General features: G+C 36.5%; 1 protein-coding gene across 5 annotated transcripts in view; it reads right to left on the minus strand.

Annotated features, from left to right (window-relative positions):
- Nucleotides 1–25864, minus strand: part of CFAP70 (cilia and flagella associated protein 70) — a 69778-nt gene that overhangs the window by 32984 nt on the left and 10930 nt on the right. For 2 of the 5 annotated variants that reach the window (XM_019746008.2, XM_019746012.2), the window contains 13 exons: nucleotides 24424–24522; nucleotides 24174–24253; nucleotides 20678–20857; nucleotides 17896–18078; nucleotides 16761–16855; nucleotides 13417–13516; nucleotides 11639–11773; nucleotides 8485–8610; nucleotides 8175–8255; nucleotides 6504–6595; nucleotides 2814–2874; nucleotides 2299–2493; nucleotides 820–951 (listed from right to left, as the gene is read on the minus strand). In XM_019746008.2, the coding sequence (XP_019601567.2) occupies nucleotides 820–951; nucleotides 2299–2493; nucleotides 2814–2874; nucleotides 6504–6595; nucleotides 8175–8255; nucleotides 8485–8610; nucleotides 11639–11773; nucleotides 13417–13516; nucleotides 16761–16855; nucleotides 17896–18078; nucleotides 20678–20857; nucleotides 24174–24253; nucleotides 24424–24522 (1559 nt within the window). The remainder of the gene's footprint in view (nucleotides 1–819; nucleotides 952–2298; nucleotides 2494–2813; nucleotides 2875–6503; nucleotides 6596–8174; nucleotides 8256–8484; nucleotides 8611–11638; nucleotides 11774–13416; nucleotides 13517–16760; nucleotides 16856–17895; nucleotides 18079–20677; nucleotides 20858–24173; nucleotides 24254–24423; nucleotides 24523–25864) is intronic. The other 3 variants (XM_019746009.2, XM_019746011.2, XM_074339577.1) reach the window with 3 other exon arrangements.

Below are 25864 nucleotides of genomic sequence, written 5' to 3' on the forward strand. Positions count from 1 at the left end.
GAAACTGGTGATGTCAGCTGGTTCTTACATAGCACAGATGAAAAGAAGTCAAAGATTCTTAAGTTTAAGGCTTAATGACTGGGTAGCTGGTAGTACCATTTTTTAGGTTCCATGACAGGTCAAATACCAAGAAAACAGGAAACTCAGGCTAAAGCTTTGGAAGCTACATCTAAACTTTCTGTGGGATATATAGACAGACAGACCCTACAAAGGAGACATAAAAATAGTCAGAAAGGTAGGAGGACACACAGAAGGTGGACGATGAAGGGAAGAAGTGGGAAAGGTGTAGCTAGAAATTACAGATATTTTCTTTTTTGGGATGAAAAAGCCTTTTGCATGTCCACAATTTTGGGAAAAGAAGTCAGCAGACCGGGAGAATATGAAAATAGAGGGAAAGAAGGGGTAATTGATGGCAAGCCCAGGGTATACAAGTGGGAAAGGATTAAGAATTTAGATGGAAGGATCTGCCTTGAAACACAGAAGGATGTGATGCCTCTTCCTCTGAGACTGAAAGGAAAAAGATCGAATGGATGCAGAAGTAAATAACTTAGGTGTGGGGTTCAAAAGTTGAGGGATTCCTTGCCTAATGATTTTTCTAGGAAATTAAAAGAGCATACACCCTATTTCCCCCAAAATTAGTCTTAGAACTTAGGTAGTTTCTTATTCATCTTTGCGTTGTCAGCGCCTAGCATAGAGCCCACGCCTCAATAAATGTTTGCATAACTAAGGAAGAAAGGAAGCAAGGAAGGAAGGAATCATTCAGAGGAAACCCTGATGTCCTACAGAAAAAATAAGGGCTATTAGTCATTGAGCACCCACCTGACTTAAGGCCACATGCATCTGATCCACCAAGAACACATAGAGTTCACTAATGAATGTCTGAAGTTCCTCCTGGCTCTCAAATGGTGTTGTCTTCAAGTACTTCTCTCTCACAATCTTCACCACAGCGTGCTGCAGGAGACACACATCACCATCTGATAACACAGTCTAGAGCCAGCACCATGCTGACAGCACAGGCCTCCCCTGAGCGTCTGGTCTAAGACTTATCAGAACTTCAGAAGGTGGTTGATTGCTCCATGGGTGACTGCTAAACTGTTGGCATTCTAACTTTCCCCAATCAACATACTCTGTATGACTTCTTTTCTTGATGGCACCATCCTCACTAACATGGTCAACACAAGACTCATACTGTATTAAAAAAAATCATAGAGACGAAGAAAACCTTAGCAATAGGTTTACGCATTACGTTTCTCACGGTGGCCACATGATTCATGGAAGAAAGGCCTGATTTGAGAGTCTGGGGAATGGAATTCTGGTTCTAATCCTGCCACTGTACAAGCTTTTATACGTGGTACCTCGGTTTTCTCATTTGTTAAATGGATTATGCACTATCTTACTTCAGATGATTGAGAAGCCAAAGAGAAATAATAGGAGAAATTATCCCTCATTGTTAGGCAAATAAATTGAGGCTCTGAGCAGTAAAGTCAATTGACTAAGGTCATCCAGCCAGTAATGGTAGAACCAGGAATAAAACTGAGATTTGACTAGGCCACCTACAGAGAATAGCCTCTTGCCTCTTTTATCAGTTGTTTTTCACTTTATTACTTCTACACGCTTTCTTTTATCTGTTTAGTACAGTACAGGGCACATAGTAAATATGCACAGAAATGCAATGCAGTATAGCAGTTAAAAACATGAGTTCTGGAGCCAGGCTGTCTGAATTTGAGTCTCATCTTTGACCTTCACTAGCTCTGTGACCCTGGGCAAATTATTTAACCAACCAATGCTGCATTTCTCCATCTGTCAAATGGGAAGGATCTACCTCGTAGGGTTGTTGTGAGAATTAGTAAGATACGAAGCATGTTAAAGTTTGACATACAACAAACAATAAATGTTAGCCATTATTATTAAGTAAATAGTTCTCAAATCTTGGCGATGCTTAGGACTGGAGAGAGGTTTGTAATGGGAGACAGAGATAATTAGTCATGGAATCAGTACTGGGTACAGAGCTAATGCCTGCTAGATGAACATGCAATCTGGACCCACATCTGGCCTATCCTGAAGCGAAGAAGTAGTTTCTTCAAAGCTCCCACCCACTCAGAGTGGACACTGAGCCATTCCAAGGCTCTGCCGGAGTGGAGCTTCTCCTAACACTGTATCATGGAGCGCATAGCCCTTGGCACCCACAGCAAGAAAGATGGGAGCACAGCCAAACACAGCCAGAGAAAAATGATAACTAGACATGTAGAGAAGATGCTTCATAAAACCTACGGAGTAATTAAATAAATGAATATGTACCTTGAGTTGTTCTTTGAAAGCAAAGTATTTTCCAGAGCAATTAAGTTCATAGTTGAGCTGGCACTTCTGCTCCTCCAGCGTTTCACTATCCATATCACTCCCCAGCCTGGCCACCTGTTTTCCAAACATCCTGTAATACTCATCCAGAATGGCTCTGGAAATGTTCTTGATCTGCATGTGGTAGCCACTCACCGCCTAGGAAAATACACAATGTCTGAGAAAGAGGCCTCCGAGAGTCCAAGATGTGGAACAGAAGTCTGAACCTGGATTGGGTTTCACAGTCAATAATACGTTCGGTATAAATTGCTCTTTTATTCCCAGCTCAGAGACCACCAGCCAAAGATTAAAATTGAATTCAATTCACTGTAAGTCACTGGTCACAAATAGACACAGGCAGGAAAATATGTGAAACTACAATTTCTCACCCCTTCATAGGGAAGAATCCCTGCCTTATTTTCAAATGAGTGCACTCAACTCCGGATTACTTATAGTTTCACCTTGGCTTTGGCACTTGCCTTCTGAGCTCCTCCTGTCTGACGAGTAAGAGGTGGCCTTGGAGGAATCATTTCCTTGACCCTGTTGTCAGGAAAAAAAAAAAGCAGCAACAACTTTTTTCTCTGCAGATTTATGCTCTCCTATTGCCCACTTCCAAAGACTCTGGGTAGGGGAGATCTCAGATCTGTTCCCCCATCATACTTGATATAAGAGCACTGTACTGTTCTCTCAGATAAAAGCCTAGACGTGAGTGCCACAACAGTATACAGCTGTGGACTCGATAGACAGGAAGCGAAGAAGCCCCTTCTCAGAGAGTAGCTGGGTTGTACTTCTGGCTAATTTGAGCCTTGGATTTACACTTACACACTTTTTAAAACCATTGCTGAGTATTCTTTCTAACTCAGGAGTTAGAAAGAAATGGGTGTTATGCTTTTAGGTGCATGCACTAGAGTCTCTGAAAGCGTTAAGTTTTGCAAATTTAAATGGTACAGGCAAGGGAAAGCTTTTCTTTCCTCTCCCTTTAGGTCATAATTTATAGAATTGCTTTAAATTACAATAATGATATCAGACTTTATGGTGAGTAAGAAAATACATTTTCCACTGTCAAACTATTTATGCCAAAACGTCTAACCTTCCATTTTCAGGACAACTGACAAAAACCTAGAAGGATTTAAGTGATAGCTTTTCCTCCTTATATAATAATTTCAGATTCCTTCTGAAGTATATTGTACTGCCTTGAAGTTTACAATCAAATTCACATATTCAATTTTTCTCTAATATATCCTATGTGATTGTATGCCTCTGCTTGTAATTTCTAATTTTAATTCTATTTATTTTAATAGTTAATATATTCATATGATTCAAAGCTTAAGAGATATAAAATGATATATAATAATCTCCTTCCAACCTTATTTTCCAGCTACCCAGCTTCCACTCCAGAGACAATGTTATTTATTCATTCATTCTTTCAAAATATATACTGATTGCCTCCTATCCATGAGGCACTTTTCTAGATTCTGGGGATAGGGCATTAAACAAAACAGATAAAAATGCTTGCCTCATGGCGCTTGCAGTCTAGTGGGGAAAGAAAGACAATAAATAAGTTAAATAATTAAGATAACTATGTCAGTGATATGTGCCATGGAAAATAATACAGGAAGGCAGATAGACTATGTTGGGGGCTGGGGTGGTGAAGTGGGGGAGCATATTTCACTAGAGAAAGCCTTACTCACTAAAATGATAACATTTAAGTAAAGACCTGAGGGAAATGAGGGAAAAGCAAGTCATATAGATATCAGGGGCAAGGAAGTCACAGGAAAAAGGACAGAAAGTGTAAAGCCCTTGCTGCAAGACTGTGCCTGGCATGTGTGAAGAATAGCAGGGAGGCCAGTGTGGCTGGACTGGAAAAGTGACGGCAAAGTACATGCAGAACATGTAGGCCCTTGTAGGTCACTGTAAGGACTCTGACTTTTACTCAGTGTGATGGGGAGTCACTGGTAGTTTTTGGGCAGAGGAGTTACATGAGTTGACTTGACTTCCATTTTAATACAATTATTATAGAATGCTATATTAAGAATAACCTGCCCAAATGTCCATCACCTGAAGAATGGAAAAACAAAATGTGATATATCAATATAATGAAATAATATTCAGCAATAAAGAAATGAACTACTAATATATGCCACAGTGTGGATGAACCTTGATAACACTGTTAAATGAAACAGGCCAGTCACAAAAAAAACCTACATATTATATGATTCCATTTATATGAAACACCCAGAGTTGGTAAATGTATATACCAACTATATCCCTTGGTTTCCAGGTTGACATGAGTGTTGGGTTCAAACTAGGTTGTTACAGGTTTAAGATGATTGTTATAATCCCCAAGGTAGCCACTAAGAAAATAACTTAAAAATATAAAGAAAAGGAAAGAAGAAGAGAGTTTAAACTGTACATTGTAAAAAAATCAATTAAATATTTAAAAGGCAGTAATGAAAGAATTCAAGAACAGAAAACATATAAGACATGCAGATTACACATAGATATATGGCAGAAGTAAATTCTTCTTTATCAGTAATCACATTAAATATAAATGGATTAAACTTTCCTGTTAAAAGGCAGCAATTGGCAGAGTGAATAAAAATACACACCCAGAATCCATCTCTCTACTGTCTAAAAGATACTCCCTTTAGATACAAAGACATAAGGAAGTTGAAAGGAGGATAGAAAAAGATATTCTGTGCAAATAATAACCAACACAGAGCTGAAGTCGCTATATTACCATCAGAGAAAACTGACTTTAAATCAGATAAGATAACATAAGACAAAGAAGAAATATATATAGTTCCAGACAGCAATAAAATATAATAATCATAAACACATATGTACCTAACAACAGAGCCCTAAAATATATATAAAGCAAAAATTGAGACAATTGAAGGGAGAAATGGACAATTCTTCAATCATAGAGACGTTAATACCCCACTTTCAATAATGGATAGAACAACCAGACAGAAGATTAATAAGGAAACAGAGGACTTAAACAACAGTATAAACCAATTTAACCTACAGACATGTACAGAACACTCTACCCAACAACACAGAATACACAGTCTTCTCAAGTGCACATGGAACATTCTGCAGGATAGACCATATGTTAGGCCACAAAACAAATCTCAATAAATTTTGAAAGACTGAAATCATACAAAGTATCTTTTCTGATCACAATGGAATGAAACTAGCAATCAATAACTGGAAGGAAACTGGAAAAGTGGAACATTCTCAAATACATAGAAATTAAGCAACACACTTTTAAACAGCTAATAGGTCAAAGAAGAAATCACAGGGAAATCAGAAAATAACTTGAGATGAATGAAAACAAAAAACACAACATATCAAAACGTATGGGATGTAGTGAAAGAAGTGTTCAGAGGGAAATTTACAGATATAACTGATACATTAAAAAGAAGAAAGCTTGCAAATCAATAAACTAACTATAAACCTTAATGAACTAGGAAAGGAGAGCAAACTAAACCCAAAGCTAGCAGAAGGAAGAAAACAAAGATCAGAGTGGAAATATATAAAATAGAGAAAACCAACAAAACAAAAAGCCTGGTTTTTTCAAAAGATCAACAAAAATGGATGAATCTTTAGGTAGATGGACTAAGAAAAAAAGAACAAAGACTCAAATTACTAAAATTAGAAATGGAAAGTGAAACATTACTCCTCATTTTACAAAGATAAAAAGGATAATAAGAGAATACCATGAACAACTGTACATCAACAAATTGGATAACCTAGATGAAATGGACAATTCCCTAGAAATAACAATCAAGGCACAATATATATAAAATAGTTTTAAAAAATTACATATATTTATATGTGACACGGTGTGAGTTTGTATAAGGGCTTCATAATAACTCCAAACGGATCAATACCAAAGTGTTAAAAGTAGTTATCATTGCATAAGTAGAAATCTGAGTGTTTTTATATACTTTCTTGCTAATCTTGATTGCCTCAAAATTTTTGTAATAGGCATATACTGCTTTTGTAATAAGAAAACAGCAGTAACATAAGAAACTCATCTGGGGAAAAAACAGAAAATTGATGCTTAGCCCAGGTGAAATTACACTTATGAAGACAAACTGACTTCCTTTTATTTATACTTAACTTGTTTTTGCAAAACAAGTATGAGAACCATTGCTACACACCGTCTGGCTAGCTCCTCTGGCATTCGCTTTGGAACCAAGGCTTTGTTCAGCTGAATCTCCAACACGATGTAAGTTCCTGCATCTACATATTGCTGTAAAGACAATTTTGTCTAATTTATTCTCTTCAGAAAAAGATATTTATGAAAATATTTTAGTAACGTCAGATAATGCTATCAATAAGTGAGAAACATGCATATACAACCATATATATGCCTATAGTGTGATCTTGACTGTTAAAATATTTTTCACATAGAAAAAATAACTGTAAAGAAAAATAGCAACAGTGGTAATCTCTTGCAGAAAAGGATTTTCAATTTTATTCTTGGAGCCTTCTACCCCAGCTGAAGCCTTATTTATCTTGTTTAATACTTTTCTTGGAACTGTTTTAAGTGAATACAATTATTTCTCCCACTAAACATCTTTCTTGAGTCCTGCGGAAATATTCTGCTCATAACCTTCTGATATTCCCACTCATGGCATCCTCACCACCAGCTACCAACTGCGACCTGATGGACATTTCTACCCAGATTTTTGCTCGCATCCTAAATACACCATGTCCAAAATCGAACTTATCACTTCCTCTGTATTAATCTCTCTTTTGACTTTTCTCTTAATGATTTTTTTCATCCTTCCAGAAAGTAAAGCTTGAAACCTGAGTTATCTTTAACTCTTCTTCCTTGACACCCCCCAAAGCTTCCCAGTTCCACACCTTGCCTCTGCAGGTTTCTGACTTTCTTTACTACAACCGCTTCCCAAAGTCAAACTGTCAACAATACTCTTATGTATTAAAAGAAAAACCTGTAAACTGGCATCTGAAGCCCCTACTTCAACTTCAATCTCTCTTTTTCACATCCTTGCAAGAGTTCTGCCCTGAAACACACGAGTCTTATTTCTACATAACTTAAAAACCTTTAATATGAGTCCCTAATGCGAGGCTTGTGTCCCCTTGTCACCTATAGAATGATGCCCAAACTTTTTAGCAAAACTTTCAGTCTTCCTATAACCCATCTCAGCCTCGCTCTTCTTTCTCACCTCCTTCTAGACTCTCTCCTTTCTTTTCATTTCTCTATACCATACACTGAATCAATTGATGTACCCCCAAATTCTGCTACCTTCTTTGTGCTTTGACTCAAGCTGTTCCCTGGCCCTGAAATCATTCTCCCATCTTTATCTGGCAAAGGATTACCTTTAACTTTCACTGCTTAGCTCATACGCCACCTCTTCCGCGAAGCCTCTGAGACTGCCCAGTAGCAATTAATCTGCTTCCTCTGAGCCTACACAGCACTTTTATTTGTACCTCTACTATAGCATTCATCAAAATTCTGTATTTCAGCTTAGTTATGTACCAGTCTGTTTTACCCACCACTCTTGAGTGTCCTGAGGGCTGCAGATGATGTATCTTTGTATCCCTCATAGTGCCTAACATAGTATAATTAATAAAAGACATAAAATTTTAATGCTGAAAAGGACCTTGAAGTTGATCTGGTAGCCCCCTCATTTAAGAAAGTCTTAACAAGACAAGGAAATTTACCCAAAGTCATAAGCTAGTCATAGAAAATCCGGGGTAGTAACTCAAATAATGAGCATTTTTCTGAGCATTTTCCACTATATCATACTACCTTGCTCAGTAAGAACATAAACTTCATTTTCCAACTATTTAGGCATAGTTACCTGTCCTTCTAGATTGTGGTTTAGAGAGGGTTCCGTTTCCAAAGGTGTATCTGAGCTCTGAGATTTTATACTAGATGCCTGCTGAAAGAAAATGAACACACCTCAAAAATGGAATTCTGACATGGTCTTCACAATGGCAGGAACAATGATCATTATGTTGCATCAAAATACAAATTAAATTGAGGCAATTCATCAACTGAGAAATCAGTATAAGCCTCTGGAATGTAACAAACCCAGCAAAATCATCACCTTCTCAACAACCTACCACCCCCCCCCAGGGGTAGGCCTTTCTTCCATATCTATTTCTTACTATTTTATCTTCTTTCAGGTTCTTAGAAGTAACTGTTTTGGACAATGGGGAATTAATTCCTCCGATCCTGTTATTCTGAATCAAATGGTGGCCAGTATCCCGGAACAAGCTAAATAAACACTTGGTCTGAAAAAAAAAAATGCAATGACTCACAGGCAAATAAAAGAAGCCCATGTTATTCTTTAACATTTAGTTTTCTAGATAATTTCAACAGTGTGGAATCAGAGAGAGATAGGGAAAGTGAAAAACTTCATTGCAATGCCATACTAGTTGAACAAATCTCAATAAAATATTGGAGAGGAAATTGTCTGGCTATGTCTCAGCAAGGAAGTTGCCAAATATACATTCCATATATTTTTAAAATTATAAATATATATATTTAGAAAGTTGTGACCATATTGAATGTAGTTTTAGATCCTGGTTTTTCATTTAACAGACTATCACATCCATCCTCTCATGTTTTTAAATTTTTCATAAGAATAATTTTTAATGCATGCACAGTATTCTCCTATCATATGTGTATAATAAAAGTAAAAGGTAAAAATGTCTGTGTGCCAACTATATCCCTAGTGCTTTATATATAGTTCAGTCAATTAATATGTAAAACAATTCTAGGAAGCAAGCATTGTCTCGATTTTACTGATGAATAAACTAAAGTTGAGAGAGATTTAGTTGCTTGCCTGAAGTCACCTAGCTAATAAATGGCAGTTCCAGAATTCCAACTAGAGGCTGCCTGATGTCAAAATCCATAACCTTTCAATTATGATATACTGTTTCCCTCAGATTCACTAAGAATATCTTCATGCAGTAAAGTCTGGATACAATTCTACTCATTCCCTTAGCTTCCTAGAAGTACAAGTAACATGAGAAAGGATATAAGTATTTTAAGCTTCTTAATACACACTGACAAAAACTTTTTGGCACACAGTTGGTACTAATTTACACTTCTACTAGTATCAGGGAATGAAAGTTGTTTTACCTTTGCCACCAATAGGTATTATCATGTTTTAAATAATTGTCTAATTTTACAGGTAAACTGATCTTTTACTGTTATTTACATTTGCCTTCCTTTGATTATATTTAAAGCCAAATGTTTCTCCTTATATTTATTGGCCAGTGGTATTTCTTCTTTTGTATACTGCAGTTTTTGTTCATTTAAAAAATGGTGTGTTTTTCTTATTTATCTGATAAAGTGCTTTATATTTCAGGAATAGTAGCCATCTTCATGATATGTATTCAAATATTTTCCCCAGTTTTTCCATTATATTGTAATTTTGTTTATGATGTTTTTTCTTACATATAGAGGTTTTTCATTTTTGGTAATCTAAATCTTTTATATCTTTTATTACTTTCACTCCTACGAAGTCTTCCCTTATCATATATTTAATAGACACTTCTATTTCTATAGTCTTCACATTTAACATTTTTTAATAAATTCATTTGAAATTTATTTTAATATATGCCATTTGTAACATTTTTGCATTCTTTTTTTCCATTTAACTATCAGCAAAGCATTAATGATTATCTCTTTTTAATGATTTTTTTTAATGGATGCATACATAGTCCATTATTTTTATTTACAATAATTTACTAAGCCTGCCTCTGTTTTAGACATTTAATCTTATTCTTTGTTTTTGCTATTATAGACACCCACACATTTTCATAAATATAGGGGTTGTGATCCTATTAAATTATTTCCTTAAGATAAATCCCAGTAAGTGTGATTTCTGATTAAAAGGATACTTATATAAAAGAGTTCACTATTCAATTGGTTTGAAAATAGATGATGGGTCTTTCATGACTCTCTTATTGAAAAATAGCTGTTGTCATAATGATGAAATAGTATATGAAAACATATATGAAACATGTTTGTGCTATTATTATTGTTGTTGTATTTTACAAAGCCTCACTTTCACCTAGAAGCAACATGATAAAATTGACTTTTTGCTTGAATATATGTATAGCTATATTCTCTTTCTATACATAGACAGATGACTTTAACATTTTAACACCTGAAAATTGAAATAACCATATTATAACTCATCATCATGGATTGTAATTTTTGCATATTTAACACAATAGACTTCTTTAATTATCCTAAAGATTTTGTATCCAACTTTATTGAGGCAAAATTGTAATGTAATAAACTACATATTTAAAGTATACAATTTGATCAATTTTGGGCATATGTACACTGTGGGGAGCCATGGTTACAGGAAACTCTGAGCTTTGCAGAATGGCTCGGTTTATGCTACCTGTTTCCTCCCCCTGAGGCAATTGTCTGCCTGCACCTGAGGGGAGCTTAAGCTTGTAAGCTGCTGAGGAATTTGGTGGGAGCGGCCAGTTCCCGGACACAGAAGGCTGATGCCTATCAGGGCAATTGATAAGATAATTACTTGTGAGAGTTTCGGTGAATGTTGTATCCTCTATGTGAAAGTTAAAGAATTTACATTTGTTATGTTAATACATACTTGCACGTGCTCAAACTGCTTTTATGGGTGCAGTAAAATAAACTTAGTGTCTTCAGGATCACTGAAGTCCGCGATCGCCATCATATGTGAGAGTGTCTTTTATTCATTCCCACTCCCCCATTCGGGAACCCATCGACTCGTGGCGGCTGGCCCGTCACAGTACACATATGTGAAACCATCACCACAATCAAGATAACCAACATTTCCATCATCCTTCATTCCTTTGTGACCCCTCCCTCCCTCTATCCCTTTTCCCAAGCATCCACTGATCTGCTTTCTTTCACTATAGATTACTTTCCTAGAATTGTATTTGAATGGAATCATAAAGTATGTACTCTCTTGTGTCTACCTTCTTTCATTTAACATGATATATTTGAGACTCATCCATGTTGCATGCATCAATAGTTCATTCCTTTTACTGCTGAGCAGTATTTCATTGTATAGATATATGACACAATTTATTTTTCTGTTCACCTGTTGATGGAGATTTGGGTTGTTTCCAGTTTTTGGCCTAAAGTTTTTGAGGCTCAGTGGTAGAATGACAGCCAGGCTCTATATTTAACATCCCAGCATATCAACTGGTTTCAAACATCCATTATAAAGATGTATACATTAAAGATATAAGTAAACACACATATATATAAAGGATAAATCAGGATACATTCTATGCAATATTTTCTTACCTTTTCATAGACTACACTGTCTAGGTAAGGATAAACACGAAAAGCTCCCCGAATCCTCTTCACACCTGGATACAGCAATGGGACCATATTAACATAGGCCACACCATGAAATGAAAGCTGATTTTCATCTTCTGCCTAAAGGAATAAAACCAGAGAGCTATCAGTGCTATAGAGAAACATAGCAAAAGGTATGGAGCTGACTCAGCAGTTCGAAGACCTGCTTTAGGAACTAGATATGCTACTTAATTAAGTGACTTTGGGCCAATTAGTAACAGTAACATAGATATTTTGGGTCTTCATTTCCTTATCTTCAAAATGGGTTTAATAATAGCATGCTCACTGAGATGATACAATAAACAGTGTTAATGAACAGTAAAGGCAGTAGTGAAATCAACACATACTCAAATTAACTGATAATATATATTCGACCAAAAAGTCTATTTTACCATTTCACTTCTTAGGAAAAAGTGAAACTTGTACAAAACAATGTAATAACAACAATAATATCTTAAATCAGAAGCTATGGCTTTTAGCTTTAGTTCACAGGTTCATATGACTAAGAGGGGTTGTACAAATCATCTGGACTAGTGTTGACAAACAGGCTTTAACTGATGCCTACGTTCTAATCAACTGGTGAAGGTGCTTTAGAGCAGTGTGCTGAGAAAGATTCTGTATCTTTGTCTGGGTTCAGAAGAGAAGAATGCTTTGATTGATCAGTACTATCTGCCATGGATGAAGGAGGATAAATAACAGCCTGCTGTCATGTATTTGCCATCCCTAACCTCCTCTAAACTGTCATTACAAAGATGAAGAACATGTCAATCAACACATCTTAACATCATTTTTAACAGCCGTATGGTTTGCCATAGAAAACTTTCATAAGGAAAAATGTGAAAGAAAACATTTAATTCCCACAAGGTTAAATATAATCTCTTTGAGAAGGCCTATTAAAATAATAATTAGAAATTAAACTCCTATGTTCATATGATAACATTATGTTGTTTTGAAGTCTAAGGAAAGTTAGTCAATACATATTATATATCACAAAGGGAGAAGTGGTAAAACACAGTAGTGGTGTTTTTATTCTGCAAAAAGCCTATATTAAAAATCAATAAAATAATTTAGGTACTTGTTAAGTATCTGCTAAACGCCATGGATGAGGCTAGGTAGGTTCTATGGAGGATACAAAGCAGTCTACAAAAGGACCCCCACCCTCAGGGAGTTTATGAGCAAGCATAAAAGACCAGCCATGCACAAGTAAAACAACAGGGAACAGGTTCTAGGCTCATCAAAGCTAGCTTTTCAGAACAGCAGTACATCTGTGAACCTTATTACTCTAATTAGCAGGCTAAAACATTTTAAGTCAGTAAGTCAAAGAAATTCAAACAGATGTATTAGGTTCAACTATACTGTCAATATGTAACTACTTTTGACCGATAAAAATGGCTATTTTGTATGGTTTTACCTATGGTAAAACTGTAATGAAGGGCTACAGGGTAATAGGATGTCTGGAAATAAAGGCTAAATAATTTTTAGTGAACAATGAGGGCTAGAGTGACCAGTCATCCTAATCTGCCGGGGAGAGAGGAATTTCCTGCGACAGGAGACTTTTAGCGTTAAAACCAGGAAACTATTTGGCAAATCAGGATAAGTTGGCTACCCTAGGAAGCAGCCACATCAGTTCATATTTTCTGTTAATATTACAATTAGAAGCATAATAACAGGTCGGGTCTGACCCAGCATTTCTTATATAAATGTTTTTAAGTAAACAAATTTACCTTATCAAACCTGGCAGCTTTCCCTTTGGGTGCAGTAATCAGGGGGACTCTTGTGATCTCTACAGGCCATAACCGGCAATCAGCAATTCGCTTCTGAAAACTACGGATCAAGAAATTTGGAGAGACAGTCAAGTACAGAGAATTACAACTGAGATCAGCTTACAGGCTTACAGGCAGCAGAACTCACTGGCATCTGTAACAGGTAGAAACATTTTAATGGTAATTTTGACAAACTGCTGGAGGCTGAATGTGGAAGAGCCAGAGAGTTAAAAACTCCTGGGGGCCCAGTCATAGGGGTTCCCCATGCTTTTGGGGGTTTTAAATCAAAGAGCCCCAGCAGATTCTCACAGTGAAGATAGAATTATAATCCTTTTAGGCAGAGAGAAGGGAAAAGTAACCATTTTGAAATATGCCCAGAGTGTTCTCCATAACAAAGGCCTACTCTTTAAGGGAAATTACCAGAGCCTTATCTGACCCAGGGGAAGGGCAATTAGACACCCCCAGGCCCATCTAGCCTTCCTGTTACACTTAATAAAGGGAAAAAAAAGGCTTTTAAATGCTTCTGAAGGGCAAGGCCCAGGGACTTAAACCCATTAAAATAGTGAGATGTAATCACAATATTGTAGAACACTTCCCTTTCCCAACATCTTACCACTACATAAACAGTGTTCCAGTGTAATAACAGTGGATTGTAAGTGATAAACTGCAAAAAACAGACCTATATAAAAAAGAGTTCTTAGGCAAACCCAAGGACAACAAGGGAGGAGCAAAAAAAGGAAACTGAAGCCTTCAGCACCTAGAGCCACAGCAGAAATTAAACAGCCCAGCTCCCAGCCAGATAAACATAAAACCTCACACTAAAAATCCTAATTACCTCATTTCTTATTACCCAGTACATAATGTCCAGCTTTCAATAAAAAAAAAACACAAGGTTGAGTACTGTCATTAAATAATATTTCATATTCATGAACTTCAAATAAAATTCAAAAATTACAAGAAATGCTAAAAAGCAAAAAAATGCAGTCTGAAGAGACAAAGCTAACCTAAGAACTAGACTCACACAGATCTTGAAATGATCAAATAGGGAGTTTAAAATAACTATGATTTATATGTTAAATGCTCTAATGGAAAAAGCAGACAACATGCAAGAACAGATAGGTAATTTGAGCAGAGAGACGGGAACTCTAAGAGAGAATCAAAAGAAAATGCTAGAAATCTAAAACACTGAAACAAAAATGAACAATTCATTTGATGGGCTTATGGGTAGACTAGACATAGCTGAGGAAAGAATCAGAGAGCCTGAAGATATGTCAATAACCCCCCCACCCGCCGAACTAAAATGGGAAAGGGAAAAATATTAAAAAAAAATATATATATATATATATATATATATATATATATACACACACACACACACACACACACACACACACACAGAATATCCAAGAACTGTGGGACAATTACAAAAGATGTAACAGGAATGCCAGAAGGATAATAAAGAGAGAAAGAGCAAAAAATATATTTCAAGTCAGATGGCTGAGAATTTTATGAAATTGATGACAGAAGCCAAACCACAGATCCGGGAAGCTCAGAGAATACCAAACATAATAAGTACTGAAAAATGTATATCATATTCAAACTGCAGAAAACCAAAGAGAAAGCAAAAATCTTGAAAGAAGCCAGAGGGATAGGTGGCAGGGGGGATGGAAACTTTCCTATAGAGGAACAAGAATAAGAATTACATTAAACTTTTCTTCAGAAACCATGCAAAGTAGAAGTGAAGTGTAATATTTAATGTTTTGAGAAATAAACCACCAACCTAGAATTATGTATCCAGTGGAATTATCTTTCAAAAGTAAAGGAAAAATAAAGACTTTCTCAAACAAAACAGGAGGGAATTTGTGGCCAGTAGATCTGCCTTATAAAAAACCCACTAAAAGTCTTCAGAGAAAGGCAAAATGATATGGGTCAGAAACTTGAATCTACATAAAGAAAGGAAGAGAATCAGAAAATGAAATAAAGTCAAAAAATTTTTTAATGTTTCTTATTTTTAATTGACCAAATTGATAACGGTTTGTTCAAAGTAAGTAGCAACAATGTATCCTTAAAACATCAGCAAATCAAATCCAACAATGTATATGTATATTATACACCATGATCAAGTGGGGGACCAGAGGTATACAGGAACTCTCTGAAATACCTGCTCAATTTTTCTGTAATTCTGAAACTGTTCTAAAAACATAGTCTACTAACTGGAAAAAAAAAGAATAGTTCATTCAAATTATAACATATACTGATAATGTTCTATTTCTCATGTCTCCCTAGTAACCAGTTCACTGTGACAGAGCCTAGGACTTACCCAAACAATATCAAGTATCCTGTTCTTCTTTATTATCTAAATCCTCATTTAATCTGGGCAATAATGTGTCCAACAAAAACACTATTTCCTAGCTTTTTTTGCATCTAGAGATGACTGATGAGATATAAACAGAGATTGTCAGATTGCAGGTAGATTCTATAAAAGGGGCTAAGACAACCAGCATGTGTCCTTTTTTATCGGAAAGCACTCCCCTCTTCCAACTTTCTGCCAAGAATGTGAATGTGAAAGCTGGAGCTTCAACAACCATTTTGGACCATGAGAAAAACTTGTGGATGGAAGGCACATGTTAAAGAAGGAAGAGCAAAAAGAAAGATTGAGCCTGGATACCTCATAACACTGAGGAGCCACCATACATACCAGCTCCGAAATAAGAAACCACTTTGGTTAATTCACCATCACTAGAAGCCTCTGTTATTAGTGATGGTGAAAGAGTCTCAGATCAACTTAACTCAAATACAGATAAACTTAACAAAAGTAATATTTCTTCCCACCTACATTTTTGTTGTTTAGACATATGTGGGGGCGGAGCCCCAGAAAGAAGTTTCCAGGCTCTCGGCCTCACATAGAAAGGTGTTGGCTCAGGTAGTAAATGGCCAACTGTGATTGCATGGCCATCAGCTGTGGCTAGTTGGCCGTCAGCTGTAACCAGTGAGCCATTGGCCACTAATATAACTGCTGTGGCTACGCTAGGAGAGAGAAGGAGAAGGAGAGGAGGAAGAATGGGGCTAGCAAGGAGATGGCGGCTGGGCTGGCAAGCGTGGATGGCGGTTTGCGGACAGTGTGGATCCAGCCTCCAGTGAGAGTATAGTGCCGCCAGAGAGAATATAGTGGTATGACTCCCCTACCTATGTCTCCGTGGGTGTTCCTTTTTGGCCTCACCATATCCTGCGTTCTTGTATGGGGAGCGGGAGTAGAGACCCCGCGGGTCTCTCTGCACAACAACATATTCCCTTTCTCTTCCTACCTGACCACTGCAGTAGGATCAAGGTAGCGGCGACTTTCCAAATCCCAAATAATCCTTTTCTTTATGCACTCTGATTGGTTCCTAAATTCCCTGTCCTGCAAAATAAGATAGAGACTTTTGTTCTCTCAGGGTGCCGCGACTTCATCCTGCTCAACCTGTGGGGCATTTTTTTAATGGATTGGATCACAATACTTTTATTACTACTACTATTATTACTACAATAAGTATGACTTCTACTGTAAATACTACCATCATCTTAAATTTTAGGGTACTTAACTATTAATAAAGTATATAAATTACTTACATTATCCTTATACTGATCCAGTACTAACTGCCAAATATTCACTCATATAACCTCAATCAGTGATTCTCAAAGCTGGATGCATATCAGAATTATTTGGGAGCTTCTTAAAAAATAATCAACACCTGAACATTTGTATGATTTTAAAAGTAAATTCTTATGTAATTGATCTGGGTTAGGGCTTGGCCACTGCTATTCTTTTAAAATCTTTCCAGGTGATTCTAATGAGCAATTAGGGTTGAGACCTAACGATTTAAAATAACTATAACATAAAATCTATCTAAAATAAAATATCTGATCTAAATGAAAACATAAATCTAATAATTTTCACTAATTGCAATAAGAAAAAACACTGTACAATGTTTTTCAAATATTTTAGCATTATCTATACTATTTCAAATGCTTAGTGTCATATATATATATATAATAATTCAACCATTCCCATCTTACAAATTAGTTTACTGAAACTACAAGAAAGGATAACAAAGATGGCTACGAAGGTCATAATCTGGGAATGTATTAGGAGGAAGACACATAAAGTAAGAGGGAGACTTTAACGCATATCTCTTAATTTTTTATTTTGACCTGTGACTATATTATTACCCACTCAAAAATAAATTTAAAATAAAATAAATTGTAAATTTGAATTTATTATTTTGTTTGCTGGACTTAAGAAGTCGAGATCTCAATCAGAATTAGATAACTGTTTTATTTTGATTTGTAATTGTTTCATTTTAACAGATGACAGTGTATACAAATAACATAGATTCACAAAATATTTTATCATGTGTCAGTGTACTGATTTTAACAGAAAAATCTGCATAACTCTCTCACCTCTGGGTGGTTGAGTTCTCCTTCTTCTTCTTCATAGGGCCCACCAACAATGAACGCATCTGGAATGTTATTAGCTCCTGGAGCCACAATATTGGCAATAGGCCATTTTTTGGGCCGGGGAACAGGTTCTCTTTCCCCGCCAAGCTTCAGAGTTCCATTCTTGAAGAAAATGGGACAGTCTTTCTGCAAAAATAAATATCACCTATCAGGAAATTTTGTAAAAGCCCTTGAGATGAACGAAAGGATTACTGAAGTGTCTTTTCAATGGAATGCTAAGTACTGTCTAACAGACCCTTCTGTGATTGTCTTAATCTATAGCGGGGCTTGTGCCATTCATTGTCTTTGTGCTATTTTATAATTTTGTAATTTATAGAAAATTGATAATAATGCAAATTATTCTTGTCCATAGATATGCAAATTTATTATGTCCTGTGGAGATTAATTGATTCTTGCCCTGTGACTGATGACAAGTTTTGAATTATTAGCAAAATCATTTCAACATTCCTGATTGCTTACATATGGGTCATTTCTTCAGATTCTTCTTTGAATTGGTTTAAGCCGTTTTTGTCATTTTATATTTATATGAAGGTCAAGATGTAATTTTTTAATAATCATCTTTTAGAAAACAAACTTAAATTTGAATAAGGCCTAAAACTACAGGCTTCTCATATCTATAATTTATCTAAAATATATTTGCAATAGAAAGTTGGTAAAGATATAAATAAGAAATTTATACAAAGGGAAATTAGAAAATCCAACATTTAAATAAAAACATGCCAGATAGCATTAAAAATAAGTGAAATGCACATTAAAACAATGAGATACCATTTTAAACCATAGATTGGCAAAATCAAAGTGTGAAAACATCAGCGTTGTCAATATTGTGAAGGGAATGTTATTCTTATACATAGTTGATGGAAATGTAAATTGGTACAACTATGGAAAGCAATTTTGCAGTTTCTAGTAAAATTTAAAATTGGCATACCCTATGTAAAACTAAACTATTCCAGTTCCATGTGTTAAGTTTAAAAACTTCTGAGAAGGAGGGGCATTTCTGGAATGGCAGAGTAAGGACTTCTGAAAACTTGCTCCTCCATAAAACAACAAGAACACTGGGAAAATTTGTCAAAATGAAAGGTGCCAAGACCATTCAATGGGGACGGGACAGTCTTTTCAACAAATAGTGCTAGGAAAACTAGTCACCTATATGCAAAAAATGAAGATGGACCCTTACCTAACACCATACATAAAAATTAACTCCTGGAGCCACAATGTTGGCAATAGGCCATTTCTTCTAGCTCTTAAAGCTAAGAGCTAGAAGAAAACTTTTAGAAGAAAACAGAGTGGGAAAGCCTCATAACATTGGGTTTAGCAATAATTTCTCAGAACAAAAAAAGAAAACATGGACAAACTGTACTTCATCAAAATTAAATATTTTTGTGCATCAAAAGATACAACAGAGTAAAAAAAGGCAACCGATAGAATGGGAGAAAATATTTGCAAATCACATATCTAATAAGGGGTTAATAGCTGGAATATACAAAGAATTCCTAAAACTCAACAATAAAAACAAAAGGTTCAAAAATGGGCAAAGGACTTGAATAGACATTTCCCCAAATAAGATACACAAATGGCCAATAAACATATGAAACAAATGTTCAACATCACTAGTTATCAGGGAAGTGAAAATCAAAACAGCAAGGAAATGCCACTTCACACCTATTAGGGTGACTATTATCAAAAAACATAAAATAACAAGTGTTGGCATGTGGAGAAATTAGAATCCTTGTGCACTGCTGTTGGGAATGTAAAATGGTGAGGAGGAGAGTACTACACTGAAAATCTAAAATGGCAATAAAACAGATAGGAGTAGTAACTAATTACACCCTTTTAGCCAACAATTTGGAAATCTCTACCAAGAACCTCAAAAGACCGATACAAAATCATTCTACAGAAATTTGGACTAAGAAAATAATCTGGAATTAAGAGGAAGTTTTGTATAATAAAGCACATTATACAAAATCCACAAAACATATGCACAGGGGCCAGCCTGGTGGCTCAGGCGGTTAGGGCTCCATGCTCCTAACGCCAAAGGCTGCCGGTTCGATTCCCACATGGGCCAGTGGGCTCTCAACCACAAGGTTGCCGGTTCAACTCCTCAACTCCCGCAAGGGATGGTGGGCTCTGCCCCTGCAACTAAGATTGAACACGGCACCTTGAACTGAGCTGCCTCCCGAATGCCTCAGTTGGTTGGAGCACATCCTCTCAACCACAAGGTTGCCAGTTCAACTCCCATAAGGGATGGTGGGCTGTACCCCTTGCAACTAGAAAAACGGCAACTGGACCTGGAGCTGAGTTGCGCCCTCCACAACTAAGACTGAAAGGACAACAACTTGACTTGGAAAAAAAGGCCTGGAAGTACACACTGTTCCCCAATAAAGTCCTGTTCCCCTTCCCCAATAAAATAAAATAAAAACATAAAAAAAAAATGTTATACTTTAAAAAAAGAAAAAAAACCATGCATGTCAATTTTTAAATGTTTTAATATTTCCATAATCGATATGTATTTATTGATATAAATTACATGTAATCTATAATATGTGTAATACCTAAACTGTTAACATAAATATCTATTTATAAAACAGAAGTTCTTTTTTTTTTTAAGCCTAAAATAAATCTCAGCCATTGTCAGAGCTTGCTTTGCATGAAATTTTAGCAGGTGAGGACGAAACGCCCAGATATGTGTTTAAACCTATGTAAATATCTGGCTGTGGGGCTTTACCTCTCCAACTGATGGAACTTGCAGACCAACCATGTAGTTCTGCACGGGTCCTACTGGAATAAAGGATTCAGGCACAGAGTAGGCAGCCTCCAATGTGGCCTTCAGTAGATTGCTCCCTAAGATCTGGGCTGCGGTCAATAATGGCTCCACCACAGATATTTTAACTTGAAGACTGCATTGCTGGAAAAGAATAAAATGATGCAGCATTCTGAAAACGCCAGAGGCCTCTCCTTTTTTGCATATGAATATCATTTGAATATCCTATCGCTGTTCAAGGTAATAGGGTCAAGTTTATTTCCATGCAGAGGATTCAAATAACTTTCTCTAGGTCTCATGAGTTAGAGATAGAGCCAAGAAGAGAAACTTTCCCTAAGCTAGAGCCCTTACCCTCTACCATACTGACGTCAAGTATGTATACAAATACATATAGAAGAGAAATTGGAAGGTTCTACACTGATATGTTAATAGTGGTTGCACATGAGTGAGTGAGATTGGGGTGCTAGTCTATATTTTATGATTATTTTGTAATTTAAATATAGTTCTTTAAAAAAACTTTTAGATTCTTATTAAATATTTGAAAACAATATTCTTTAATATAGTTCTATTTTTCAAATATGAAAAGTATTTTTGGCAGCATGAGTAAGCCCTGGGAATGAATTTTTTAGAAGGGCTGCCAAAGATTTGATGTTAGAGATGTACCCAAGTAGGCAGCCAAGACAGCTAGTGTTTTCTTAAATTAGAGAGGAGACAAGAATTTGTTCATTTTCATTTTATTTCTCAGGAATCAACATTAATAAGAATGATTAATATTGCCCTTAGAGAATTAAATATCATGCTAATGGGAAATTCCCAAGTTATTTCTCCAATAAAAACTCTGATTTGGCAAATGTGGCGTTTTTTAATATGACATATTTTTTCAAGTACATTGAATCTACCCATATATATAGATATAGACATATACGAATATCTTTTAATACAGGATACAATAAAAAATAGTTTGAAAACGTGTAATGATATGCCAGGCACTTTACTATAGCACTAGGAATATGAAGATGAAGAAGACATGGCCCCTCATCATGGAATTCATATCATAATTCCATGATTTATGATAAATGCTATAATAGGGACCTGTACAAAATGCTCTAGTCCAGGCGCATCAAGGAGGAAGTGGATAATTAATTATTGGGGTAGAGGGAGGAGTAAGAGATGGTGACACCTGAACTAAGTTTTACAAGATGAATAGGAGTTCGGAATCTGCATAAACAGATAAGGAAAGAGAAAATAATTCTGTCCAGAAAATAATTCTGGACAAAAAAAAAGAGTTGTATGTAACAAGGTACTGAAACAGTCTGGTGTGTTTAGTTCAGGTGTAAGTAATTCGGGATTTTGGAACATAAAGTACAAGGAGGGGCGGGCTGAGAGACGAGATTGAACAAGCGGCCGGCTCCTGTTGTAAAGGCTGCTGCATGCCTCCTAAACAATCTGGCCCTTAAGAGGTAAGCAATGGGTGAACCTATGAACCACGCAGAACTAACCATGGGAAGAGGTGTGATCACATTGACTTTTAAGTTGCTCTGCAAGCAGTGGGAAGGCTGACCTGGAGGGAGGCAAGGGCAGTTACAAGGCGACTTCTGATGTCCCAGATGAGAATTACAAGTTAATAAAGAGTAGGAATGAAGCTAAGAAGAAAGAGTCCAAAGGCACTTAAATAGAACAGGCTGAATTTTATGAAAGGCAGATTTGGGATTTGGTTGTAGCCAGGGTCTGAAGGGGCCAGTCATACATGTAATGTAGGTCCTATGTATGTGCTATAATTGCACAAAAGGGTGATGCCTCTAGCCAAAATAACTAAGATAAAAAGAAGAGTAAGTTTGAGGGAGGATACTGAGTTTAGTTTTGGAATGTTAAATTTTAGGTGTCTATGGGATATCATTATAGAGCGAACCAGTGTAGGTGGTTGTAAAGTCTGGAATTCAGGAGAGCGGTCTGGGCTGGAGCTGTTGCATTTGAAGTCTTCAACACTGGTGACTGTTAAAATCATGGATAACCACCCCCTTGGAGTATGAACACAGACTAAGAAGAGAAGGTGGTCAAGAATAAAACTTTCATACTTAAGGGACAAGCAGAAGAGAGAGCAGGAACCTGAGAAGGTACAGTCAGTGAGTAGGAAATCAGAACACCAAAGGGAGGAAAGATTTTAAGAAAGAGGCACTGAAAAATGTGACATCTCTGGTCAATATATCTCTGAGAAGACAAGCAAATGTCCCTAAGGTTTCTAACTTGTATTGATCAAGACAGGGAACATTGGAAGATGAATTGGAATCTCCTTTCCAAGTACAGGTTTATATCGTTTTAGTCTCTGAGTCTTAAGAATAACTAATTTTAAATAAAAAATTAGTGAGAACTCTCAAGCAAATGCAAGTTAACTGTCATAATTTTTTTTCCTTGAGAATGTAAAACAAGTAAACACAGGAATATTATGAGCAAAGATCATGAGGACTGACAACTCATTTGACTGACTTTTTTCATGTATCTAAGGAAAGTCAACAGTACATATAGGCTGTGAGACTGGACCATGGGAGGCAGTCTGAGCTCAGATATATACCTCTTTCCAGCACAAGTCAGATGGAATGACAGAATGATATTGAATAATATCTTTATATCCAACTAAAGGATAATGCTATAATAACCCTGGAAAACAAGAAATGCCATTACTAAACTACACATTTTTAGGGATCTTTGAAAGATAGAAAGCAAATTAAATCAGATCTACAAAAAAACAAAACTAGAAGAAACCAACCACATCTTAAAATAAGAGGACCACAGGGGATGCAGGAGTGGATTGTGGCAGCTCCAAGGTCAGAATCAACAAAAAGCAGCAAGGCGTCTACAGCGATGGTCAATCAGGGCACTGCATTCAGAACAGTTGGGTCAGTTGGGCCCTCCTCTCTCCTTCACTTGTGCAAAACAGAAGGCAGCTGCAGGGATCTGCTGAGCTTGAGCACACTTGCACCAGAGTGGCAAACAGGTCTCCAAGAAGCTACTGATCCCCAGGAGGAATGGGAAACACAACCCAGAAGACAAACAGCCTGCTTCCCCTCCACCAGGAACCAGAGGCAGGCTACCATGCCAGAAAGTGTTAGGTGCATTCATATACTACTTAATTTAATTCATCCGGATATAGCTCAAGAGACATTTTCATGGTTAAGCCTTCCCTACATCTGCCCCTGGGCAAAGTAACTGATACCTACACTGTGCCCACAGGCCCTGCCCCACCATTTAATCACACTGAGTCAAAATCCATAATAGGTAGATTAGGGACTCCTGAAGTAGGTCTGTGCCTTATTTATCTTTGTTTCCCAGAAGCTAGCACTATGTGTGCCTATATAAAGAAGGTACCTGATAAACTGGACTCAATTAAATTGAACTTTGATATCAGACGGACTTGTTAGACTGAATGGCAGGCTGCAATATTGGGAGTTAAAACTCTGATTACCTTAACACCTGACTGAAGTGGCTCTAAGGGTGAGCCTGGCACAGGGTGCAGTGGGACCATCATTTCAAATGAACTCTCTCCTGCAAAAAGAAGGCCAAGTCAAGCCAAAAAAGGAAGGGTTAGGCAAAAATAAATGTGCTCTTTTCATCAAACTCCTCGAATTCAAGGAGGCTGAGTTTTTTTCATTTCACTGAAGTTAAAATTTTATGAGCCCTGTTATATCTGCTTTTGCGCAAATCACACATCTGACCTTCCACTAAAGGAAGAAGATCCACCACAGCTTGACCAAGCATTAAGGTCTTCTCATCTTTCTGTTTCTTTTCTTTTGGTAAAACTTCAGTCACAGTTACTAGAAAAATCAAAACAAAGAAAATGAGAACACATCTAGCTCAGCCATCAGATAACCAAGGTGCAACAAGCAAAGTATTATCAAAGAAATTTAAGTTAAGAGAAATAACTTGAAACCCAAAAAGGCACCATTATCAGTGACTTCTGGTGGAAAATACCTCAGAGATTTTTTTTCCTGTAACACCTCTGTAATTTAAAATATATATATAATGTTGGCATATTTCTAGAGATCACATGAAACTTACAGATAAATTTAGGGGAAATGACATCTTTGTAAGTTGGTCATTCCTATCTAAGAACATGGTATGCCTTTCCCTTTATTCAACCTCATGTCTCTCAAAAGTACTTTCTTTATAGTTTGTTTGTATCAGGACCCAAATAAGGTCCACATATTGTGATTAGTTGAGGCCTCTTAAGTCTCTGTTACTCTTTAGGTTCCCCTTCCATTTCTTTAGATTTTTCCCATTTTTATTTTTCTAAGAAATTCTCCATTTTATCTAAGTTTTCAAAAGTAATGGCGGAATATTCCTTACGTCTTTTTAAAATTGTGGTAAAATACACATTACATAAAATAACCATTTTAAATGTACAGTCCAGTGGTATTACATATATATTACCACCATCCATCTCCATAACTATTTTCATCTCCTAAAATTGAAACTCTGTACCCACTTAAACAATGACTCCCCATTCTCCCCCACCCCTGGCAATCACAAGCATACTTTCTCTCCCTATGTATGTGGCTACTCATATACCTCATATAAATGGAATCAGAAAATATTTATCTTTTTGTGATTGGCTTATTTGACTTAGCATAATGTCCTCAAAATTAATCCATGTTGTAACACATGTCAGAATTTCCTTCCTTTTTAAGGCTAAATAATATTCCATTGTATGTATATACCACATTTTGCTTGTCCATCCATCCATTGATGGACACATGGGTTGTTTCCATGATTTACTTTTTGCGAATAATGCTACTATGAATATGTGTACAAATCTCTCTTTGTGAGCTGCTTTTAATTATTTTGGATATATTGTATTCCCAGAAGTGGAACTGCTAGATCACATGGTAATTCAATTTCTAATTTTTTGAGGAACTACCAGTTTCCATGGTGACTGTACTGTTTTACGGTCCCACCAAAACTGCACAAGGGTTCCAACTTATCCAAATCCTTACCAACACTTGTTTTTTTTGTGTGTGTGTTTTTTTAAAGATTTTATTGGGGAAGGGGAACAGGACTTTATTGGGGAACAGTGTGTACTTCCAGAACTTTTTTCCAAGTCAAGTTGTCCTTTCAGTCTTAGTTGTGGAGGGCGCAGCTCAGCTCCAGGTCCAGTTG

Source organism: Rhinolophus sinicus, linkage group LG07, assembly GCF_036562045.2.
Source record: "Rhinolophus sinicus isolate RSC01 linkage group LG07, ASM3656204v1, whole genome shotgun sequence".
Classification (NCBI taxonomy): Eukaryota; Metazoa; Chordata; class Mammalia; order Chiroptera; family Rhinolophidae; genus Rhinolophus; species Rhinolophus sinicus.